General features: G+C 40.0%; 1 protein-coding gene and 1 long non-coding RNA gene across 2 annotated transcripts in view; one reads left to right on the top strand and one right to left on the bottom strand.

The window, feature by feature from the left end:
* LOC105554723 overlaps positions 1-18,494 on the bottom strand; it is a 60,130-nt gene extending 41,636 nt beyond the window's left edge. Inside the window, exons 1-2 of the long non-coding RNA XR_001008370.1 lie at positions 18,311-18,494; positions 15,875-16,011 (exon numbers count right to left, since the gene is read on the bottom strand). This is a non-coding gene — a long non-coding RNA (uncharacterized LOC105554723). The remainder of the gene's footprint in view (positions 1-15,874; positions 16,012-18,310) is intronic.
* Positions 18,495-19,394: 900 nt separating this feature from the next.
* The window catches only part of FRG1 (FSHD region gene 1), a 22,739-nt gene continuing 18,297 nt past the window's right edge, over positions 19,395-23,836 (top strand). The window contains exons 1-2 of the mRNA XM_012001297.1: positions 19,395-19,679; positions 21,812-21,882. Of these exons, the coding sequence (XP_011856687.1) occupies positions 19,618-19,679; positions 21,812-21,882 (133 nt within the window). The 5' untranslated portion in view covers positions 19,395-19,617. The remainder of the gene's footprint in view (positions 19,680-21,811; positions 21,883-23,836) is intronic.

Consider the following 23,836-nt stretch of genomic DNA (forward strand, 5'->3'; position numbering starts at 1 on the left):
CCATTTTCTAATACTTGCAAAGGCACTGTGTGGACAGTGGAAACCCTGGATGAGCTCATGACACAGGCCCAGCCAATGAATATACTTCAAATCCTGGCACAGATCAGACTACAGATGGACATGAACTCCAAGCCTCACACCCAAAGTCAATCTCTAGTCTCTTACTGAAACTATTAGAAATGTTTCTGGTTTTGCTTTATTCTGGGGCTGTGGAACTAAGGAAATGTAAACTGAGGAGTGATGATGGCCACATTGCAGCACAAAGGGAAAACTTGTCTGAGAATAAAGTCAATGGGGAAGAAAAAAGCAAGGAAGCTCAGAGGAGCCAAGTCCTGAGTCCCTACGCTCAGCCATTCTGAAGCTACACCCTGGATTTTTCCATTATACGAGTCCACAAATTAATTTTTTTTTTTGGCTTAGAGCAGTGTGAGTTTGAATTCTATTATTTATAAGCAAAGGCGTCCTACCATATTATCTTAGCAGAATTTTCATAAACAAGATATATATTGATCAACAAAATTCCCAAATGTTTCAAGTTCACTCCAAAGAGTGAGGGAAAAAAAGAAAGAAGCAGGAGAAAATGGTTACTTATCATCTACAGTAGTCAAGGAAGCTACAGAAGCATCAAACAAAAGCAGCAGAAGTTAGCTTTGTACTCACACAAACCCTGCTCTGAAGTACTCTGCCTAGTGGCCCACAGCAGAAGCTACATATATAAAAAGATAGCTACATTTCTGAAAACATAGAAAAGGAATTACCACTTACCCTGGGAACCCTAACAGGGGACTATGTCCCATTGGTTTGAGGTAGTTAAGTCCATTTTCAAAGCTGTAATAATTCCGAAAACAAGAACATATTTATTTTACTTTGATCACACAATGCCTACTTATATTAAAAGCAAAGAGACATTCAATAAATACCTTCTATGGGACTAAAAACAGACAATTTAGGAGAGAATTAACTATCGATGCATTATTTTCAAAGGTAAAGAAAAAAATTATTCTGAACACACAAAACTATTTATCAAATGTCATAGTAAATTATCATTATATACTAGGTCACTTAATAAATTTCCAGAGATGATTGGAAACAGTTTCCACAGAAGATTTTGTTTCACCCCAAGAAGAAGTTTCACAAAAAGTTAGTTACCTATCTCCATTGTTACTAGTGCCAACTAATCCTATCATTCTGAGTCAAATTAAAAATAACGTCCACACTTTTCTCCAGTGAGATCACAGAGGATGCCTAAGTGGAATGTGTTTTAATGTGAGGGGATAATTGGTTTATGTTTTTCACTGAAAATAATAAATAAATTCCAGACAACTTAAGTAAAATAGGAATTCAATGAAAGGATATTGAATTGTTCACACAATCATTGACGATGCTGGAGAAGCAAGGTAAGAACTGAGGGAAACTCCGCACAGCCAAGTTCATCCTACAGCAGCAGATCTTGGGACGTCACCACTAGGATGTTGCCATTTGACACTCGTCACCATGTAGCTGGGCTCTGCTGAACCTAGGCACCTGCTGCCACATTCCTGGACCTGGGTCTCTGCTCAGTTGCTCAGAATCATCTCTGATTCTTTCAGGTCTTTTGCATCATTTCATCAGGTTCCAAGTTCTAATAAAGAGACCTTAGTTGACTGGGCCTAGATATATGCCCACACTTGATTGGCCAAGAAACTGGAAAAAGGATCATGCACTCCCTTTCAGCTTTTGTAATGGAAGGTGGGGCCTGCCCTCATATGTCGCTTGGGGTTCAAAAAACTAGTAAGGGTGTTTTGTTGAAATGAAACCCAAAACTATAGCTATCCATTTATAGCACCTTATTAGTACAGGAAGAAACCATGAGACAAAATGTATAAAAGTGCATGGGAGGTCTAAACATATGAGGGGGTTTCTGAGGAAAGAAAGATCATATTTGATTGGTGCTGTGGTTTCCCGGTGCCGCCTCCGAGATTCAGCATTGGCAATGTGACCGTGTTGAGGTGGGGCCTACAGGAAGTGATGAGGCCATCAGGACTCCTACCTCAGGAGCGGGTTTAGGAGCCCTCATGAAACGGCTTCATCCCTCTTGCCCTCCCGCCTTCCACCATGTGAGGACACAGTGTTCCTTGACTTTGGAGGATGCAGCACCAAGATACCATCCTGAAAGGAGAGAACAGCCCTTACCAGACATCAGACCTGCCAGCGCCTTGATCTTGGACTTCCTAGTCTCCAGAACTGTGAGGGATAAATGTCTGGTTTTCATAAATTGCATAGGCTGTGTTATTTTGTTGTAAGAGCATAAATTGACTAAGAAAATTGGGGATTAGAAAAAGCTATATGAAGCAGCATTTGAGAGGGACCTGATAGATTAGATCCCTACAAACAGAAATAGAGAGATGGTTTCAGATCACCCAGGTGAAGGGAATAACATAGCTATGTTCAGTCTGAATGCAAAATGGAGATAGTGAAAAAGTACATAGGATTCCACCACCAGTGGAAGGACAGAACTGCCGTGTGACAGCAATCTGTAAATTTAAATGTGTATCACTCGTTCACATTTATTTAGAGTCTAGTGTGTTCTACGCTCTGAAATCAAGCAAAGAAAATCCGATTTGAGTAAGTCCAAGTCTTTGCCTTTGTGATAGTCAAAATAACGACCCCATAAAGATGTTCGAGTCCCTGGAATCTGTGACCATGTTACTTTACTTGGGGCAAAAGGGACTTTGGAGATGTGATTAACCCTTGATTTAGGGGGATTATCCTTGATTGTCTTGGGGGCCAATCTAACTGCATGTGTCTATAAAATCAGAGACTCTTTCCTAACTGCGGTCGGAAGGTGACATGACTACAGAACAGGGGTCACAGCTGTCCCACATCACTGGCTTTGAAGATGGAGGGATGGTCCCATGATCTAAGGAATGGGTACTGCATCTAAAAGTTGGAAAAGGCAAGGAAATGGATTCTCTCTAGAGCCTCCAGAAAGCAATACAGCCCTGACAACACCTTGACTTAAGCCCAGTAAGACCATGGTCAGAGGTTTGCCCTACAGAACTATAGGATCATAAGTCTTTGATGTAAGCCACAAAGTTGTGGTAATTTGTTATGGCAGCTATAGGAAATTAATTTTAAGGAGTTTATTATTTGGAAGATAGGCAGACCAGAAAATCCAAATTATAATATAATTCGATTAAAACTTGTGGAGATTTGGGCCAGGTGTTTTAGAAAATAATTGAGTATTAACAAGACTAACAGAAGAAATTGTCTAAAATTTACACACTAAGTACATCATATTTTTCTAATGATCACGTTGATAGAGCAACTTAGAATCCATGGTTTTGACAAACCAAGAGGTGTGTGTGTGTGTGTGTCTGTGTGTATTATATGGAATAGCCCCATGGGCACGGGCAGCCCTGGGCTACAGGGTGGCACTGCACTAGCAGCCCGCCAGCACCCCACCTCACCCGCCTACCCTGAGCTGACTTGTCTGCTAAATAAACCTGTCAACCTGTCTGGTTTAACTTAGAAGGGCCTGGACACAACAAGCCTGAGGGCTGTGACTAGGGGAGGAGAGAGCACAGACAGAGCTCCTCCTGCTTCCACCACTGCCCACCAACTGAAAACCACCAACTGAAGTTTGCTTAGATTCTCAGCCTACACATTGTTCCCAGGAAAACTCATGCAATACTTTGGCCCCCACTCCAATCTCTTGAATAAAATATTCTACGAGTCTGCTTTTTGACCTGCAACTTATCTTACTAAATTCCAGGAACCTTATGTAAGAGAAAATCACCATGTAATACAAGATTTTCAGTGTGATCATCATTGCTACTTTTAACTAGAAATTACCCAGTAAATGTATTGTGAACTGCTTTGTGACTATGCTGATTTATTTAGTCTTTCTGATCCTTGGTGTGATTGTCTCAAACATATGAGTATCACCAATTTTATAAAGTTGCTCTTAAAATTAAATGAGAGAAAAATAATCCTCCTTCTCCATATAGTGAACACTTACAAAATTATAGGCATTGTGTCCAGGTTTTTACATACTTACCTAATAGAAGTCTCCTAACAACCCTCTCTATTCAATTACAAGCATTTTGTCATGATTTTTACACATGTACCTTATGGAAGCCTCGTAACAATCACATCTTTTATAGATGAGCAAACTGAGGCTCAGACGAGTTAAAAACACATTCACCGTCAAATCATAATGAGTGATGGAACTGGGATTCAAATCCAGTTCTCTCTGATGCCAGAAATGGTGCAATTTAACGAGGACCAAGTTACACCCAGAATATGGAGGGATCAAAACACGTGGATTCCCTTTTCTACCCCATCATGTGTGAATTTCAATGGCTTTCACTGCCTCGGAGCAATCCTAAACTCCCTCCCAGTTTGCCTTGTAGTGGCCCCCTTATTCATGGGGATGATTAGGAATCTGCATTTTTGGACCACAAGCATCTAGAAAGAGTTGTGTTGATCAAGAAATAAAATTTTCCAGGCCATAAGTTACTGTGAATTGTCTAGCTTCTCTGCAAAAAAATAAAGGGGCTATTCCATGTAAAAAAATCACAGGATCCACTGAATTTGTGCAGCAAGACTTAGAACTATACTGCAGGAGCATCTTACTGACAGCTGCCCCAGAAGACCAGCCGAAACACACAAAGCAAGAGCACTTCCAGTGGCCAGGTGTGGTGGTTCTTGCCTGTCATCCCTGCAGTGTGGGAGGCCAAGGCGGGTGAGTCACTTGAGGCCAGGGGTTTGAGACCAACCTGGGCAACACAGTGAGACCTTGTCCCTACAAAAAATCATTTTTTATTATTAGAATCAAGAAGAGTACCTCTAACTCCCTGCTGTTGCTTTAGGATAGAGAGCTCTGGTCTAGAATTCAAGATACGAAGTTGTGAGCCCCAGTGTGGCTACTTAAGTTTAAATACAAGAGCTGTCAGACATTTCCTCTACAGCAATGAAATCTGTAGCATCCGTTATGTATTTTGAAAACTTTGTTTTCAGTCAGCCTCTGGGAAGAAGAAGAGGGCCCAGAACCGGGCATTGGGGTAGGGAGGGGAAAGAAACCGGCTGGATGCCGCAGAGAAAGAAGGGTAGGGACGTGAGGCAGAGCCAGTCCTCCTGGGGGAGTCTGGGCCTAGGAAAGCGAACTGGGGGAAGAAGGGAGGCGCCCCAGGCTGTGGATGCCCCTCGGGGAACCCTGGTTCAGCAACGGCCGGAGCAGCTCCTGAGGCCGAGCGGTATCTGTGGCCTCCTACCTTTGGGCTCTTCTGATCGCCAGGGCGCTGCCAGTCACGGCTCTGGAATCGGACTGGGTGGGCGCCAAGGCAGTGGAGCCTGGAGCTACTCCCACCTGCACCTCATGGATCTCAGAGCTGCAGGAAGGCTCTGCCCACCGCACCCCAGCTGGCCCCGCTGGGGGCTGACATGGGACCAGCGTGTTCTGGGCGTCTCTGCTCCTCTGTGCTGGGGCCTGTGCCTTTGCTGGCCGCCCACTCACAGATGTCAGAGCCACAGGATGGCCCCGCAGAACGCCCCGCCGGCCCTGCCAGAGGCTGGCTTTGGTGCACATGCGACAGGTCAGCGTGGTCCCCATGGGGCACCTCCGCTCTTCTCGGGCAGCTCGGGCCTTCGCTTGCCCCCACGGCTGCAGAGCTAGCACCTGCCGCCTCTCCCCAGCAAAGCCAAGGGAACGCCACCACCTTGAGGCACCCACTGAAGGCACTAACTGAAGGCCACCCACTGAAGGCCGGTTGCCCTGCCAACCAGCTCGCGTCCAGCTTAAGGAAGAACCAGTCAGGCTTTGAGTTCCCTCCGCCCGCTGCCGCTGCGTTTGTGATGTGGGAGTCCAGGCACCGACTCACAAAGCCGCGCCCCCAGCGACCCCGCCCCACCTTTCATTTATTGGTAGCTGGTTGCAACTTTCAGGTTTCCTCATTGTGAATTATGAATATGAATTATGATGAAATTGCTGTATCCTACTGTACCTCATGCACTATCTGACAGTCAAACACCCCCCTTTCCCCATGGCCTCTCAGCTTTTTGGAAACTAGAAAGAAGACACATTTCTGCAGTTGCTTTCAGAGAAAAACATTGCCATGACCTAAGGTTACTCTGTGATGTCAAGTCATATTTCATATATCAGTACATACTCATATTTATATTCATAATTCAAAATGCACATATTCGATCAAATTAACAGGACTAACAAAGGAAATTTTCTAAAATTTATACACTCAGTACATTATATTTTTCTAATGATCACTTTGATAGAGCAACTTAGAATCTATGGTTTCAACAAATGAAGAGGCTGATGTAAAAGAAAACCACCACCTAACACAAGATTTTCCATATGATCATCATTGCTACTTTTCACTAGCAATTATCCAGTCAATATATTGTGAACTGCTTTGTGACTATGGTGATTTATTTAAACTTACTGATCCTTTGTTTATCTCAAAAATATGAATAATACCAATTTTATAAACTTGTTCTAAAAATTAAATGAGAGAAAAATAATCTTCCTTCTCCATATATTGATCAATTACAAAATTAATGGCATTGTGTCTAGATTTTTACACACTTACCTTATTGAAGCCTCATCACAATCCCGTCTTTTAAATTACAGGCATTATTCCCAGATTTTTACACACTTACCTTATGCAAGCCTCATAACAACCCCATCTTTTATAGATGAGCAAACTGAGGCTCAGACGAGTTAAAACCACATTTACCATCACGTCATAATGAGTGATGGGACTGGATTCCAATCCAGTTCTCTCTGACACCAAAGGTGGTGCAACGTAATGAAGACCAAGTTATATCCAGCACATGCAGGGATCAAACCATGTGGACTCCCTTTCACTACCCTCTTACAAGTGAATTTCAGTGGTTTCCAGTGCCTCAGAACAATCCTAAACTCCCTCCCAGGTTACTTTGCAATGGATCCCTTCTTGGGGATGATTAGGAATCTGCATTTTTGGACCACGAGCATCTATAAAGAGTTGTGTTGATCAAGAAATAAAATTTCCTAGGCCATAAGTTACTGTGAATTGTCTAGCTTCTCTGCAAAAATAAAGGGGCTAGTCTCTTTATTTTTTATTATTCCACTATTCACAATAGCCTAGAATCAACCTAAGTGTCCTAGAAGACTGGGTTTAATCTGGGGATTACTGATGTTTTCACTGTGGTCAGTGTGGTAGATTATATTACCATTCTCCCATTATCTGGTCTTCCTTCTGCAGTGGCCCTATCTCCTAGAAGATTATACATTTCTGTCCTATTGAAGGAAAGGTCAGATTTAGACATGTGACCTGTTCGGCCAGTGAAATGTAGGTAGAAGTGGCATGTGGAACTTGTAAGCAGAAAATTTCCCTTTTCAAGGATCTGGGAGCCATCACTTTCCAATGTAATCCTCCAGAAAGATAACACTTTATTTCCCAGTCTCCGTGAGAGAGTAAGAGCCTAATCTTGCTCCAAGTTGTAAAAATTACCTTATGTCATAAAAATAAAAGGAAGTTTATTTTTCCTTTGAGAAAAGACAGTTAGCAAAAACAGGTGGCCTATGATTGCCCCCTTACCCTCACTTTCAAAACTACCACTGCCCTTTGTATCAGGGGAGTTGAGTTCAGAATAGGTTCTGGCCTCTCTCCCCTGTTGCAATAGCTTGAGTAATATCTTCCTTACTTGTTTAACTTTTTCCAGTGCAATATTTTCTTTGACTCTTTCCTCCCTCTCTAAAACTTACATTGAAATTTTAGTAGGATTTTCAAGGCAGCCAATCTTGACCTTGAATATATAAAAGAACCCTTTAGGATTTAAAAACCCATGTTCTCTTTCATAAGTTATTTCTTCAGATTATTGCCTTATTAAAAGTTTCTAGTTCTTATTTTTGCATTGAAAAGGAGAATGATGATTTTTAAATAAGTTCCTACTCACTTTTAATTTCTACTATCACAGTTTTATTGCTTTTCATGGCAATAGATTCCTCTGGTTCAACGAGAAGGCCAGAACAAGGAAATACAGAAACATCTCAATATATCTCAAAAAGTTATTTAACATGGACAGTGCCATTTAATATTTTTAACATCCCTATCAAATGAATGCTATATTATCCCCCTTTTACAGGATATTAAAACTTACATACTGTAAGTAACCAGTTGAAAGTCAAATAGCATGGAAGATACAATAAGCATACAAAGAAGCAATGGCATTAGAAGTGGAGGAGGGTGAAGGATTAAAAGGCTAAACTTAGTCTGGTTAAGAAAAAAAGAAAACTGGGAGGTGGCAAACTTGTTGGAAAAGGGAAGGATTGGGGCAGAATAAGGTAGTGTAGATCTCTCCAGTTATCATGGCCCTATGAACACATCTGTATGAACAACTATCCACATATGAAATTACCTTTACAAGAGCTAATGAACCCTGAATACATGAGTGAGTCTATGAAGCCCCTTTGGACTGCAAAGATGAGTAAAACCATCCTTGGACAGTAAGGGAACCAATACTCTGTGACTGTGATACTCCTCCCCCAGGACATTATGGTATTATATGCAGAAAGTCCTCCTGAACTCACAGTTTTTACACTGAATAAAGTGCGCAGAAGTTGAATATTTTTTTTCCACCATACTGAGTCCTTCATAGTAGACTCACTCCTGCAGCGGCCCACAAGCAGCACCATGAGTGTCAACAGAGTTGATCCACCTGAGGCATGCTAGGGACATAGAGAGGGGTTGGGTTAGCAATACCCATTATGTGAAACTTAGCAGTGGCTAGCCATTCCTACCAGAGGAAACATTACACCAGAGAGGTTGTTTATGGGCACCACGCTGTGGGAAACATGATACACACAGTGTCCAGATTTGATGGCCTGACTTGTTCTCCCCCACAGCCAAGAGCCTTTCTGTGGCTCACCCATGGGCCCATCCAGTTACATTGAATCAGTGGTGAAGTTCCATTGCAAGACTTATGTCTAACCTTTGCTTTGGGCACCTCCTAATGATAAAATGGAATATAATGGAAATCCATACAGAATTTCTAAACAAACCCATGGAGAAACAGTCAAAAACAAACCCAGACTGAGAAGACTGAAATAAATATTTAATTCATCAATGTGTAGACAGATATACATCTACAAAAAATAAGAATAGCTTAGGAAAAACTACCTCACCAAATGGAGAAAACAAGGTGTCAGCAACTGAACCTAAAGACATGCAAATGAATGCTGTGGCAAGACAAAAAATTTCAAATAGCTGTTTTTTAAAAACATCTGTGAACTTCAACACAGTACAGAGAAACAATAGGGAAATTTATGAGAAATTCAACAAAGAATTTAAAGGGAAAAAATCAAATGGATGCCAGCCTCAGCGAAAGAGTGAGACTCTGTCTCAAAAAAAATAGAAGAAGAAAGAAAAGTTCATGACCTGATGGTTTTCACTGACAAATTCTACAAAACATTTTAAAAACATGCACAAATTATTTACAAAGTATTTCAAAAAAATGAAAAAGACCCCAAATAGCCAAATAAATCTTAAGCAACAAGAGCAATGCTAGAGGTATTACACTATCTAATTTCAAAATATATTACAAAGCTATCCTAACTAAAACAGCATGGTTTTGGCATAAAAAAAGGCATATAGACCAGTGGAACAGAAATAGAGAGCCCAGGCATAAATCCACACATTTACAGCAACTTATTTTTGACAAAGGTGCAAAAATACAATAGGGAAAAGACAGTCTTTTCAATAAATGGTGCTGGGAAAAGTGAATAGCCACATACAAAAGAATGAAAGTAGACCCCTATCTCTCATCATATACAAAAATCAACTCAAAATAAATTAAACATTTAAATGTAAGACCCCAAACTATGAAACTAGTAGAAGAAAACATAGGTGAAATGTTATATGTCATTTGCCTGGACAAGGACTTTTTAGAAAAGACATCAAAAGACATGCACAAAAAAAAGCAAAAATAAACAAATGGGATTACACCAAATAAAAACTTCTGCACTGCACAGGAAACAATCACCAAAGTGAAGAGACAACCTACAAAATGGGAGAAAATATCTGCAAACTATTCACTTGATAAGGGGTTAATATCCCAAATTTATAGAAAACTCAAACAACTCAATAGCAAAAATACAAATAATTGGATTAGAAAATAGTCAAGAGAGCTGAATAGACATTTCTCCAAATAAGACATAAAAATCACCAACAGGTATATGAAAAAATGCTCGTCATCACTAATAATCAGAGAAATGCGAGTCAAACCCACAGTGCGATATCATCTCACCCCGCTTAGAATGCCTTTTATGAAAAAGTCAAAAAAATAACAAATGCTGGCAAGGATGTGAAAAAAGGGGAATATTCATACACTGTTGGTGGAAATGTAAATTAGAGCAATTGTTATGGAAAACAATATAACTTTTAAAAACAGTAAAAATAGACTGACCACATAATCCAGCAATCCCACTACTGGGTATATATTCAAAGAAAATTAAATAAGTATGTCAAAAAGATTTCTGCACTCTCGTGTTTATTACAGCACTATTCACAATAGCCTAGAATCAACCTAAGTGTCCATCAATGAATGAATGAATACAGAAAATGTGACATATTTGCTGTATTTGGCCATTCTTGCATTGCTATAAAGAAATAACTGAGATTGGGTGATTTATAAGAAAAGAGACTTAATTGGCTCCTGGTTCTGTGGGCTGTACAGGAAGCATAGTGCCAACATCTGCTTCTGGGGAGGCCTCCGGAAGCTTGAGAACTCGTTCACTATCATGAGGACAGCACCAAGCCATAAGGGATCCACCTCCATGACCCAAACACCTCTTGCCAGGCCCCATCTCTAACAGTGGGGATTACAATATAACATGAGATATAGGTGAGGACAAATATCCAAACTATATCATGTGCACATTTGGCCATAAAAAAAGGAGAAAATTGTGTCACTTGTGACAACATGAATGAGCATAGAGGACATTGTGGTAAGTGAAATAAGCTAACCACAGAAAGACAAATAGCACATGATCTCATTAATATGTGAAATCTAAAAACACTGATCTAATAGAAATAGAGAGTAGAAGAGTGGTTTCCGGACTGGGAAAGATAGGGAGGAGAGGTTTTAACAATGTGTCATGCATCAAAATACCACATTGTACCCCATCAACATGTGAAATTACCATGTGTCTACTTGAAAAAAAAAAATAGAGAAAAGAAAATGGAAGAATCAAGATACTGGGGCACTCGAAGAGACAGAAGAGAAAGTGAATTGGCAGTAAGGAAGAGAGTCTGAAAGAGCAGGTCACAGAGTGGAACATTAGAGTTTATAACATTAGAAATCAATTTTTAAGTTATTGAAAAGTTAAGTTTACAGCCATGAAAGTGAGTAGCTCAACTGAAGTGGAAGTAAAAGTCAATGAAAGATTAAATTAGAAAATATATTACTTGGCATTTAGTAGTTACTTCAGAAATATTAATAAATCTTAAGAAAATTAAGAACACCAAAGCATTCATAGTGGGCCATTATCATTATACAAATTTATGTGGTAATATTTTATTCTTTCTAGTGAAGGAAGTAATTCAACAGTCTTGATTACAGGTTGGAAAATGATTTCTCCAGCTGTTACCCACTGACCACCTTCATTGTATTTGAATTGCTTGAGCAACTTGTTTCAGGAGAAAATGGAAATCTCAGCCTTGTCTAGAATAACCTGGGTTATCTGTTTCTATAGGATCTCTGTGACTTTTGTTTTCTTTGTTATTGGTAATTCTGTTAGTTGTAGATTACTGATAGTAATGCAAATACTCTCTATAGATATGCAAATGATTGATTTTGGTGGAAGTATAATTAATTTTCCTTTTTCCACCTTCCATCAAGAAGTCAGTTTTGAACCTATCAAGCAAATTTATTTCAGTGTTCCTTAGTACCTAGATATGTGTGGCTCTTTTAATTTTCCATAAAACTCATTATAACATCTTACTGGCTCCCTCATTAAATAAATGAGTTAAATAAAAATCTTAGACAAGTGTTCACTTTATATTTGTAAGTCATAATTTACCCTATTTTAAGCAATTTTCCTTTAACATTCTTAAAAATACAGATTCCTATGTCCCATGCTAGATGTACTGAATCAAAATCTCAGGCGTAAGGCACAAGAATTTGCATTGTTAGTAAGCTTTTCAAGTGATTTTTAGGCATACTAAATTGTATTAATCATTACCATTCTATTACTATTTCTTTTTTTATTTTTATGTATTTTTTTTTAATTTTTTTGAGACAGAGTCTCGCTCTGTCGCCCAGGCTGGAGTTCAGTGGCCTGATCTCAGCTCACTGCAAGCTCCGCCTCCCAGGTTCCCACCATTCTCCTGCCTCAGTCTCCCGAGTAGCTGGGACTACAGGCACCGCCACCACGCCCGGCTAATTTTTTGTATTTTTAGTAGAGACGGGGTTTCACCGTGTTAGCCAGGATGGTCTCAATCTCCTGACCTCGTGATCCGCCCGCCTCGGCCTCCCAAAGTGCTGGGATTACAGGCGGTAGCCAAGGCGCCTGGCCTCTGTTACAAATTCTTTAAACTTGAATTATTGTATTTATAATTCCATCTTCATCAAAGTAAACTTTTGGTTAGCAAAAACGGTAGAAACCCCTTATTCAATAAGATCGGGACCAGTAATAAATAGATTAATCACAAATTTAAGTTACATGGAGGAATCATAAGAAGTATTAGATGTAGGTCCTTAAAAGTTTAATTTAAAAGACATGTGTAAATAAATTTGCCAGTGTTTTGATGACAAGGTCAAAGCCTTGCACAGATTCACTGAGTGGAGTTTCTTGTAGAAACTATGCCAATAATATGTTGTCATTGATTTCTTGTTCACTTTCTGTGAAGACAACTGGGTAAAGCAATCTGAAATCCTAGATTATACAATTTTTCCCATTTGTTTCTGGTTGTCTTGCCAACAGTTAAGCTGGCAGCAACTGTTTGAGTGTCTCATTTTTCCAACACATTTAGTTTATTTCTCAGAGAAACAACAATACTACTCTTGTTATACTCATTTTCTCAGTTTACATAATATCTTTTTTTGTTTTTTGAGATGGAGTCTCGCTCTGTCGCCCAGGGTGGAATGCGGTGGCGAGATCTCGGCTCACTGCAAGCTCCGCCTCCCGGGTTCCCGCCATTTTCCTGCCTCAGCCTCCCGACTAGCTGGGACTACAGGTGCCACCACCACGCCTAGCTAATTTTTTGTATTTTTAGTAGAGACCAGGTTTCACCGTGTTAGCCAGGATGGTCTCGATCTCCTGACCTCGTGATCCGCCCGCCTTGGCCTCCCAACATAATATTTAATTAAATTACATAACTACAAGAACAAGAACAAACGGTGTAAATATATTTAGGAATGAACACAGGTTCCTCTTAGAAAATATACAATTTCTGTAACGGAAAGAGAAATGTACAGGCATTAAAAGTAACTCAAAGGCTTTCAGTTTGCAGTGGACATCAGTCAGTGAGTTGTACAGGGGTACCAGAAAGTGCTGACTGCAAATCAGTTAAATAGAGGTCAGTTAAGGCAGCATCCCCTGTATCTTAATTTGTAAAGTGAATGTTCTAAAACTGGGTTCACCTTTGCTGTAAAGGACCAGATGATAAATATTTTAGGCTTTTCAAACCATACGGTGTCTACATCAACCATTCAACTCTACCATTGTAGCAGGAAAGCACCATAGATCCATGGATGTGCTCCAATAAAACTTTATTTATTAAAACAGGCAGCTGGTCTGAGGGCCATGTATATATCTTGCTGTTTTCATACAGTTTTCTAAGTTGGTAGTTCCCTGCCTTTTTAACCATCAAGGATTACTTTTAATCCTCTCCTCTGATTTTATATTTCAAAAGCCTTAAGAAAAACCCACAAAATATATTTATTTTGTAATTTGGGGGGAATTCTTATTTTGTTAATAATTAATGATATATAAAGGTTACCCATTAGATAAGTATGAAATAATCAACGTTACTAACTCTAATGACTTAGTTCTGGATAGAAATAAAAAGTGTTCAACTATATATATAAAACTTAAAAAAACCTGTATAGCTTTCTCTGGTGTAAATATATAACTTTTCGAGATTTTTCAAGTATTAAATACAACTTTTGGGAATCCCCACACCTGGCTCCCCATGATGACATTCAAGAATTCCTCAGGATTCTGGGAATCTTAGAATGAAAGTCACTGCTCTGTAGGAATGAATGAACAAATGAATGAATCAATGAGAAAGGGAAAGAAGAAGAAACAGTGTGTCTACTAATTGTAAATTAATCATCAATGAAAGTTTATTTTATTAATAAATTTGTCAACTTTGGGTTGCCAAATCTAACAAGATCACACCTCTAGTCAAATTTTATTTTAGTTCATTGACTATACTATTAATATCATCCTGAAATACTCAAAACTTCTGCCTTAATTCTGTGAATAATTCACATATTAATCACCCTATACACTACTTAATGAACGGAATGGTGCTTGGAATAAAGATAATTACAGGGCTAAAAGGTTTTTCTCTGGAGGCAGGGCATAGAATTTTGTTGTCTGACTGCAATAAAACAAAATTAATCAATATTTTCTGCAACCACTGGCTTTTGACTTAGTTGTCTATTAATATCTATCAATGACTATAACCTCAGTCCTATTTCCTCCATTCTTCTTTTTGCTATCATAAAAATTTGTCCATTTTTTTTCCTGTTAGATCTATATGTTTCTCCTCTTTTCTTTTCATACAAACAACCGGACATCAACTTAGTACAGATAATGCAATTGATCCGAATCCTACAGAACTCACTGTTTCCATTTACATAACTTACATAACTGTCAAGCAGAAATCACTCTCAAATTTTTTAATTCAAATTTTTAATTTTAATTTAATCATATTTTTATTCATTTATTAATTTATTTTGAAAATAATTTTAACATGTTTTACATTCAGGGGTACATGTGCCAGTTTGTTGCATCTCATAATGCTGAGTTTTGGGGTATGAATGATCCCATCATCCAGATGCTGATTTGATATGGTTTGACTCTGTGTCCCCACCCAAATCTCAGGTTGAACTGTAATTCCCAATGTAGGGGAAATGACCCGGTGGGAGGTGATTAGCACATGAGGGCAGATTTCCTCCTTGCTGTTCTCGTGATGGTACATGAGTTCTCATGAGATCTGATGGTTTAAACATATGGCACATCCCCCTGGCTCACTTGCTCTTCTGCCACCGTGGTAGAACGTGCCTTGCTTCCCCCTTCACCTTCCGCCATAATTGTAAGTTTCCTGAAGCCTCCCAGCCATGCTTCCTGTACAGCCTGTGGAACTGTGACTCAGTTAAACCTCTTTTCTTTATAAATTACCCGGTCTCGGGTAGTTCTATGTAGCAGTGAGAGAACAGATTAATACATGAGCATAGTACCCAATAGTTAAGTTTGTCAAACCTTGCCTTCCTCCTTCTCCCCTCTAGTAGTCCCAGTGTGTATTCTTTCCATCTTTATGTCCATGAGTACCCAGTGTTTAGCTCCCACTTATAAATGAGATCATGTGGTATTTCGTTTTATGTTCCTGCATTAATTCACTTAGGATAATGGCCTTCGTCTGCATCCATGTTGCTTCAAAGGACATGATTTTGTTATTTTTATGGCTGCATAGTATTCCATGGTGTATGAAATGGTTTGGAAGGTGGCCCCTATAAATCTCATGGTGAAATGTAATCCTCATTGTTGGAGGTGGAGCCTGGTAGGAGGTGTTTGGGTCATGGGGGTGGATCTCTCATGGCCTGATGCCATCCTTGTGATAGTGAATTCTTTCAAGATCTGGTTGTGTAAGGGTGTGTGGTATTTAACCCCCCCCCCCATTCTCTCTTGCTCTTGCTCTGGCCATGTGATGTGCCTACTCCCTCTTTGCCTTCCATCATGAGTAAAAGCTCCCTGGGGCCTCCACAGGCGCCATGCAGATGCCATCACCATGCTTCCTGTACAGCCTGCAAAGCTGTGAGCCGATTAAATCTCTTTTCCTTATAAATTACCCAGCCTCAGGTATTTCTTCATAGCAATGCAAGAATGGCCTAATAATACAGTGTAGATGTACCACATTTTATTGATCCAATCCACTGTTGATGGGCACCTAGACTGACTCTATGTCTTTGCTATTGTGAATAGTGCTGCGATGAACATGCAAGTGCATATGTCTTTTTGGTACAATAACTGATTTTCTTTGGGTTATACACCAGTAATGGAATTGTTGGCTTGAATGGTAATTCTATTTTAAATTCTTTGAGAAATTTCCAAACTGCTTTCAACAGTGGCTGAGCTAATTTACATTAGCACGTAGTATGTGTAAAAGTTCCCTTTTGTCCACAGCCTCCCAAGATCTGTTGTTTTTTGATTTTTTAATAGTAGCTATTCTGACTGGTGTAAGATGGTATGTCATTTTGGTTTTGATTTGCATTTCTCTAATAATTAGTGATGTTAAGCCTAATCTTTGCTGCCATAAAACTGGGAAAATACAGTGTCACTTGTCAAAATAAATTGTTTTTACTTTGCTTTAAAAATAATCAATTGAGTAGTATATTTCTTCCAGCAAAATTAAGAAGTAAACATTTAGAAATGTATAGTACCTTGCTGTTAAGTCTTTGCACAAGTATACCAATCGAACATAAAGGCCACCTTAAACTTTCATTTGAACTGAAAGACAATTTTTAAGAGGTTAAGGGCTAGTAATTTGTTAAAGTCCTGAAGTTAAATTAGCTCAAGTAAATGCAAAGAATTTCCTTTAATTAAAGCCTTTTAAACGAACACTTTAAAGCATAGTTGGTTTCTCCCTCAAATCTTGTCCGAAGCCACTGTTTACAACTGAGTGTATCAAAGGTTTCAGACATGATTATGAAGCTCCCTCAACTTACAATGTGCTATTTGTGACCCTAGATGGCTATCATTCTGGCTTTTCAGCCTTTTGGCAACAATAAGCACATGCCTCACATTTCTCCCCCACCCTGACTTACCCCTCTTTTCATTTAATATATACTTTTTCTGAGTGTTCTTACACATCTTTAACTGTAAATATGACAAAAGCACAGTATAGTACATGTGCCACATGTACAAATGTTGTATCTAGTCATGCAATTTTCCTTTTAAAAAAGAAATATTTTATTTTCAAAAAGCAAAGACTCTAGGAACCTTTTCTAGCTGCCAGTCATAAAAACATAAATTCCTGGTTAGTTTCCCAAATTTGCCTGACAATAAGAACCACTTGTGATATATGTCAAACACATGTATTCTGAGTCTCATCTATGATCTCCTGAATCAGAACCTCCAGGTGAGAGGCCTGGGATTACACATTTTAAACAAACATCCACAGTGATTATTATGATTAGTAAAGCCTGAAAAAAATTTCACTAAGATCTTTATGACTGAATAACCTCACAAACATAGGAAAGTTACTGGAAAAAAATATGAGCAGAATTTCAGAATTCTGCCTTTGCTGAAAGTGTCTGTTCCCTCCTCCTCTCCTTATCAAGACCTGACTGCTTATGTAACTCCCCAAAACCACCAATACCTGGGAAGGGTTGAAAATGATTTTAATGAAGAAGAAAAGCTGATGTTTAATTTCAAAACTGACCGTGACAATAGAACGAAGAGGCATGAATTTATCTTGATTCTAACACAAAGCATTGTATTTGAGTCTACACACGAAATTGGTTTCATTTTTATTTTTTGTAAGTTTTCACCAAACTCTGTGAATATACAGAGGCTGGGCAAGAAAGAAAGAAACCCAGAAATATGGCATATTCCATCCCTTATTTATTTCTCCATGCGAGCAGCCAGGGCTTCTTCACCTAGTCGCTGCATCAAGCTGACTTTCTGTCTACTTCTCTATCAGAAATGGAGCTTCCCCAAAGGCCTTTTTTCCATCTTGTGCTCCTAAACTTCTACGATATTAAATATTACCCTTTCTGGAAATTCTCCTGAGCTTCGATTTCTAAAATTTTACTCTAACTCTGTTTCATTTCTTCTTTTATAGACTCTCTTTTCTCTATCCCTTTACTGTAGACATGTTGTATGGCTTTGTTCTTGACTTTCTGATCTCTCCACATTCATTCCCCCAGAGCATGTATCCATTTTCTTGGTGTCGGCCTTCCTGTCTGATTATAACCATCAAGTAACGATGTTGGTGATGAGGATAGCTAACATCTCCTAGGCATTTTCCATGTAGGTTATAATAAACACCCTATATAATTCGTACCATCTAATTCTTCAACCCTAAATGATACTATTACTAACCACAATATAAGAGATGAGGAAATTGAGATTTTCATCAAAACCCTGGAAAGCCAACGTGAAGAGCCCCTGTGTGTCTCCTTGCTAATGCCTCCGGGCATTACGGCATGTGGATTGCCGTGGAGTGGGGATTAGGAAGCGCAGCACTGTGAAAACACCGGAAAATACGTTATGATCGCGGGTAAGGACGCTCATCTCTGCACACTGTGACAGTTTCGTTTCTGAGTCAGGTTTGAGATGGGCCAGTCCTGAGTCGATGGTGCCACCAGGGATCACGAGTTTAATAAGATCTTCGTGGATGCTTGGAACCCAACTGGTCTCTGTTTTCTACTTTAGGGCAAGAGCCACAACTTGAGTGGGGTGGTTTCGGTGTCACATACGTGATTAATAATACCCACCGCTGCACAGGAATCACCGTGGACAACGCCTCGTTTCATCCCATGCTCTTGCGATTGATTCTTCTCACCTGTTTACTGATTTCATTCAAATTCTTCAGCGACCACAGGACCCCGACTTGCCCTCTCCATCCAGGTTCCCATCACTCTGCTTTACAGGCCTGGCCTGCTCGCTGCTCCTCACACCAGCGCTGCACGGCTCCCTCCACGCCTCCGCCCTGTTTCCTCCATCAGACAGCACTCACTTCCTCCATCGCCGTCAGGCAAAAGCCTGCCCAGCGTTCAAGACCCTCCTCAGATGCCGCCTCCACGATTAGGCTTCTCCTGACCCCTGGGCCTGTAACACGCGCCACCATAACTCTCCACCTCAGCCCACATTCCCACAGCACTCGCGACGTCCGCGGCCCGCAACGTGGCGCTTAATTCTATTTTAGGGTATTTCCTGCTTGTTTCCTGCACACACCGTCGCGCTACGCACAGCCCCGAGTGACGCGCGCACGAGTAGCCCGTGCTTTCAGCCGCGCCGCCGCAGGACAGGTAGGGCAGCGGGAGCCGCTTCCCGCCCCCGCGGAGACCGTTGCCAGCCCGCCAGCCCTCAGAGCCTCGGGCCGGCTTTCCTCCCCTCGGGAGGCGCGAATCCTCAGGGGCTCCTCGAGAGGGCGCCAGGGAGCAGCTGCGCGCGGACAGCTTTGGGCCCTCTGCGGCCGCCGTAGTTTCCCTGGCAGAAACCCGGAAGTGGAGCTCTCAGCCATTCACCGTTCGGGTGAAGACGGAGGCGGGCTCTGGAGAAACGGATGCTGTCAGGCAGTGTTTACTTCGCCTCCACTTCTGTTCTTCCCCGCCCAGGTGCTGCTCCGGGTCGCATACTCGTCCTGAGCCGGCTTCAGCCTCTCCGCGCAGGAGTCTCCCGGAGCCATGGCCGAGTACTCCTATGTGAAGTCTACCAAACTCGTGCTCAAGGGAACCAAGGCGAAGAGGTGGGTCCGGCAGCTCGGGCGGGGGCCTCCTCCGTTCTTTTCGGACGCACTCCAGCCCCGCGAGTCCGGTGGAAGCCGTGGCGCGGAGGGCCGGCTTTGTGGCCTCCCAGGCTTCGCCCTGGCCCCTGTCCGGGCTGGACGGAGGCCGGGCCGCGGTTCCCGGCGCCTATGCAGAGAGGGGCAGCCTCCCGCGCGGACGGCCCTGGAAACGGCAGACGGCGGGTGACCCGTGGCCCCTACCCACGAGTCTGGGTCTCCAGGCCTCTGCCTGGTGTGTCTGCATTAGTCTGATCTCGTAGTTTGTGATAATAACTTCCTTTATTAGGGATTATTATTTTCTCCATTGTCTCTTTTCTTTCTAGAAAAGTTCTTGATTAGTTTTTTCTAATCTAATATGTAGAGTGAAACGAGAATGAATCACACAGTGGATGAGGTGTATATGGGCTTTGATAGGGATATGGGCTCGAACCTGCACTCTTGTCATTTACTAATTTTGTAATTTGTGGCAAATTGGTTAATATGTCCGAACTTCCATTTACTCATTAAAAGATCAAATACCTTTGAACCTCCGTTTACACATTTATACTTTCAGACGATTGTTTATATTTTTAGAAGACTGTGAGGATTAAATGAGAGAACATATATACAGTAAACAAATTGAGCCAAATATGAGGAGGAGGTAGTAGTGATAATTTATTAGCTTTTTAGGGAAAAATACCTGTGCACTCATATCCCCGCTTCTTTTTTAACTGGCAAATTTGCCCAAGGTTGACTGTACATACAAATGTTGAGCATTTCTCCCTGGTCTCTGTGATAAACAGAGGTTTTGACATTTTTAGGTGAAATGGAAAGAAGGTATCAAGGAGTGAGTTGAAGCCACTGCCTTTGAGAACCCTGTCTAGGAATCTGGCCTCATGAAGATGCCAGAATAAATGGCAGGTTTATCCGGAATGAATGTGAGATTTTTACTTTGTGAATTTCCTGGGAGGAGAGGAGAGGTATTTTCTGAAAACTTTATGATGAAAATGCAGACAAAAGTGTCTTAAGATTATCGTAATAATCATAATTAATGCTTATGTAGCACTTCCAATGCGCCAAGAAATTGTAGGCACTTTGCACATTAACTTTTTTCAAATCGCCCTTGTTTTTTTCTTTTTTTATTGAGATGTAATCCATAATTATAAAATTCATCCTTTTGTACAGTCAGTGGTTTTTAGTATATATTGGAGAGGTTCACCACTGTCTAGTTGCTTAGCATTTTCATCATCCCAGAAGGAAACCTCCTCCTGCCCATTAAAGCAGTCACATCCCATCCTCCCCTTCTCCTAGTCCTTGGCAACCTCTAATCTGACTATGTGAAATTGCCTATTCTGAATATTTCCTAAGAAAGAAATCATGCAACATGTGGCCTTTTGTATCTGGCTTCTTTCACTTACGACATTCTTGAGGTTCATCATTGTTGTAGCACTTGTTCCTTTTTATGGCTGTGTAGTATTCCACTGTGTGGATGTAACGGTTTGTTCATCCATTCATCAGTTGATGAACATTTGGGTTGTTTCTAGTTTTTGGCTGTTGTGACTAATGTTAGTGTGAATATTCTTATGTAAGTATTTTTGGGGGTGTATGTTTTCATTTCCCTTGGGTATACATACTTAGGAGTAAAATTGCTGGGTCGTATGGTAACTCTAACTTTTTGAGGAACCCTAAACTGTTTTCTGCGGATACTGCACCATTTTGCATTTGCACCAGCAATGTATAAAGGTACATATTACCTCTTAATCCTCACAGTAACCTTAAGAGTTTAAGTTATTATCCTAATTTTGTAAGTGGGGAAACTGACTCACAGAGAGATTCAGTACCTTTTCCAAAAATCACCGAGCTAAGAAGTTACAGAATCAGGATTTAAAATCTGGCCGTGTGGCTCTGCAATCTGCTTTGAACTCTAACGTAATATGTATAAAGCCTGAAGCAACCTCTCAGTACTGTATTTAAGAGGACATAGCAATGTAAGTCATCCTAAATCAGTAATTTATAAATGAAATAGCTTAGAAGACTTCCAGGTTTCAATCTTATATTTATTTATCATACAAATCAGTATACCTAAACTCACCTATATAAATTATGTCCGGTAGTAAGAAGAAAAAGAGCAAAGATAAGAAGAGAAAAAGAGAAGAAGATGAAGAAACCCAGCTTGATATTGTTGGTGAGTCAATTTTCAGTACTCTATTTTGAAAAAAGTTAACATTTCTTGAGACCTCATTGAAAATATTTTCCTAGTTAGAAATTTATGACGTATTCATATTTGTCTTAAAGTGCTTAAATATTACCTACAGTTGTAAATTCCATTTATTCTTTAGCACAGTAGATGGTACTGATGCCTTTACTTCATTATCAGAACAAAGCACAGGAGAGAGTTATAACTCTCTGACTTAGTAGGCACCATTAGACTGCTTAATAGCTGGAGATTCTGATGCATAATTTTAAAGGCCTAATGTAAATGTTTTTCAACCAAATAATATTTTACAAGTTATTTTCTTTGAACATGTATACATTTTAATTGTAGAAGTCAGTTGTCTCTTAAAGGAAGTATCTTCACAGGAAAAAAATCATTATTTTGTGAACTCTGAAGTTAATGAAAATTTTAAATGCAACATCAGGGTAGCCTGTAAATGATGCTAGAAATAAACTGACCCAAACACACTTAACCAGCCTATTTTCCATTTGGTTCTTTCCATACTTTTTTTTTCTCTTTTAAACCTTGGCAAGTTGCATTTTGAATCTTCACAAATTATGGTAACTTAGAAAATTTATAAAAATATGGAATGGTATAAAGCCAATGTTCTGGAAGAATCATTGCTTTTGAAATGGCAAATCAACAATTCTAAAATTAGGGTAAATGTCTAGGGTAGATGTGTAGATGTGGAATTGCTGTGTCAAAGGATAGGTGAATGTTTAACTATATAAGAAACTGCCCAAAATTTTCTAAAGTGGTTATGCCATTTTACCCTCCCACCAAGAATGAATTAGTGCTCCAGTTACATCCTTGCCAAGAGTTGATGGTGTTATCAGTCTTTCTCCCAGTCTGAGTTCTACCTTTTCAGTTTCTTAATGGTGGTTTTTGGATGGGCAGAAGCCTTTTTTTTTTTTCTTTTTGAGACGGTGTCTCACTCTGTCACCCAAGCTGGAGTGCAGTGGCGCAATCTTGGTTTACTGCAAGCTCCACCTCCCAGGTTCACGCATTCTCCTGCCTCAGCCTCCCGAGTAGCTGGGACTACAGGCGCCCGCCACCACGCCTGGGTAATTTTTTGTATTTTTAGTAGAGACTAGGTTTCACCGTGTTAGCCAGGATGGTCAGAAGCTTTTAATTTTTATAAAGCTCAGTTTATTTTTTTTCCTTTTATGGTTATGGCCTTATCTCTTTGATCTAAGAGATCTTTGCTTACCCCAAAGTCAGGAAAATATTCTGCATTTTCTTTTAGAAGCATCATAGTTTTAGTTTTTACATTAAATCTGTCATTCATCTCAAATTAATTTTTGGCGTGGCGTGAGTTCCATTTCAAGATTTACTTTTTTTTTTTTTTTTTAAACATCTTGATAGCCAGTTGTTCCAGCACCACTGTTGTTTCCTTTTTCCATTAATCCACTTTGGTATCTTCATAAAAAATCAGTTAACTTTCTATGTATTGGTCTATTTCTGGACTCTGTTCTGTTGATACGTTTGTCTGTTTTTCTGTTGATATATTTCTCTTTATTGCTATAATTTCATGAAGTCTTGAGATCTGGTAGTGTGAGTCCTCCAACTTTGTACTTACTAACTATTAATTTCTGCAGTGAAACCTGTTGAATTTTCTCAGAGAACTGTATTGAGTCCAGATCATTTGGAGGAGAAGCGACATCTTAATATTGGGCCTCAATATTTCATAATTTTCAATGTAGCAGTCTTGCATGCCTGTTTAAAAATTTATTCTTAAGTATTTTATAATTTTACACTACTGTCAATAGAACTTTTGAATTTGATTTTCCAATTGTTTGCTGTCAGTATATAGATATACAATTGATTTTTGTATAGTGACTTTGTAGTCTGATAAGTCTGTTTCACTTATTACTTCTAGAGGTTTGTTTATATAGAAAACTAAGAAATTTGCAAGGCCGGGCGC

Source organism: Mandrillus leucophaeus, unplaced genomic scaffold (assembly GCF_000951045.1).
Source record: "Mandrillus leucophaeus isolate KB7577 unplaced genomic scaffold, Mleu.le_1.0 Scaffold657, whole genome shotgun sequence".
Classification (NCBI taxonomy): Eukaryota; Metazoa; Chordata; class Mammalia; order Primates; family Cercopithecidae; genus Mandrillus; species Mandrillus leucophaeus.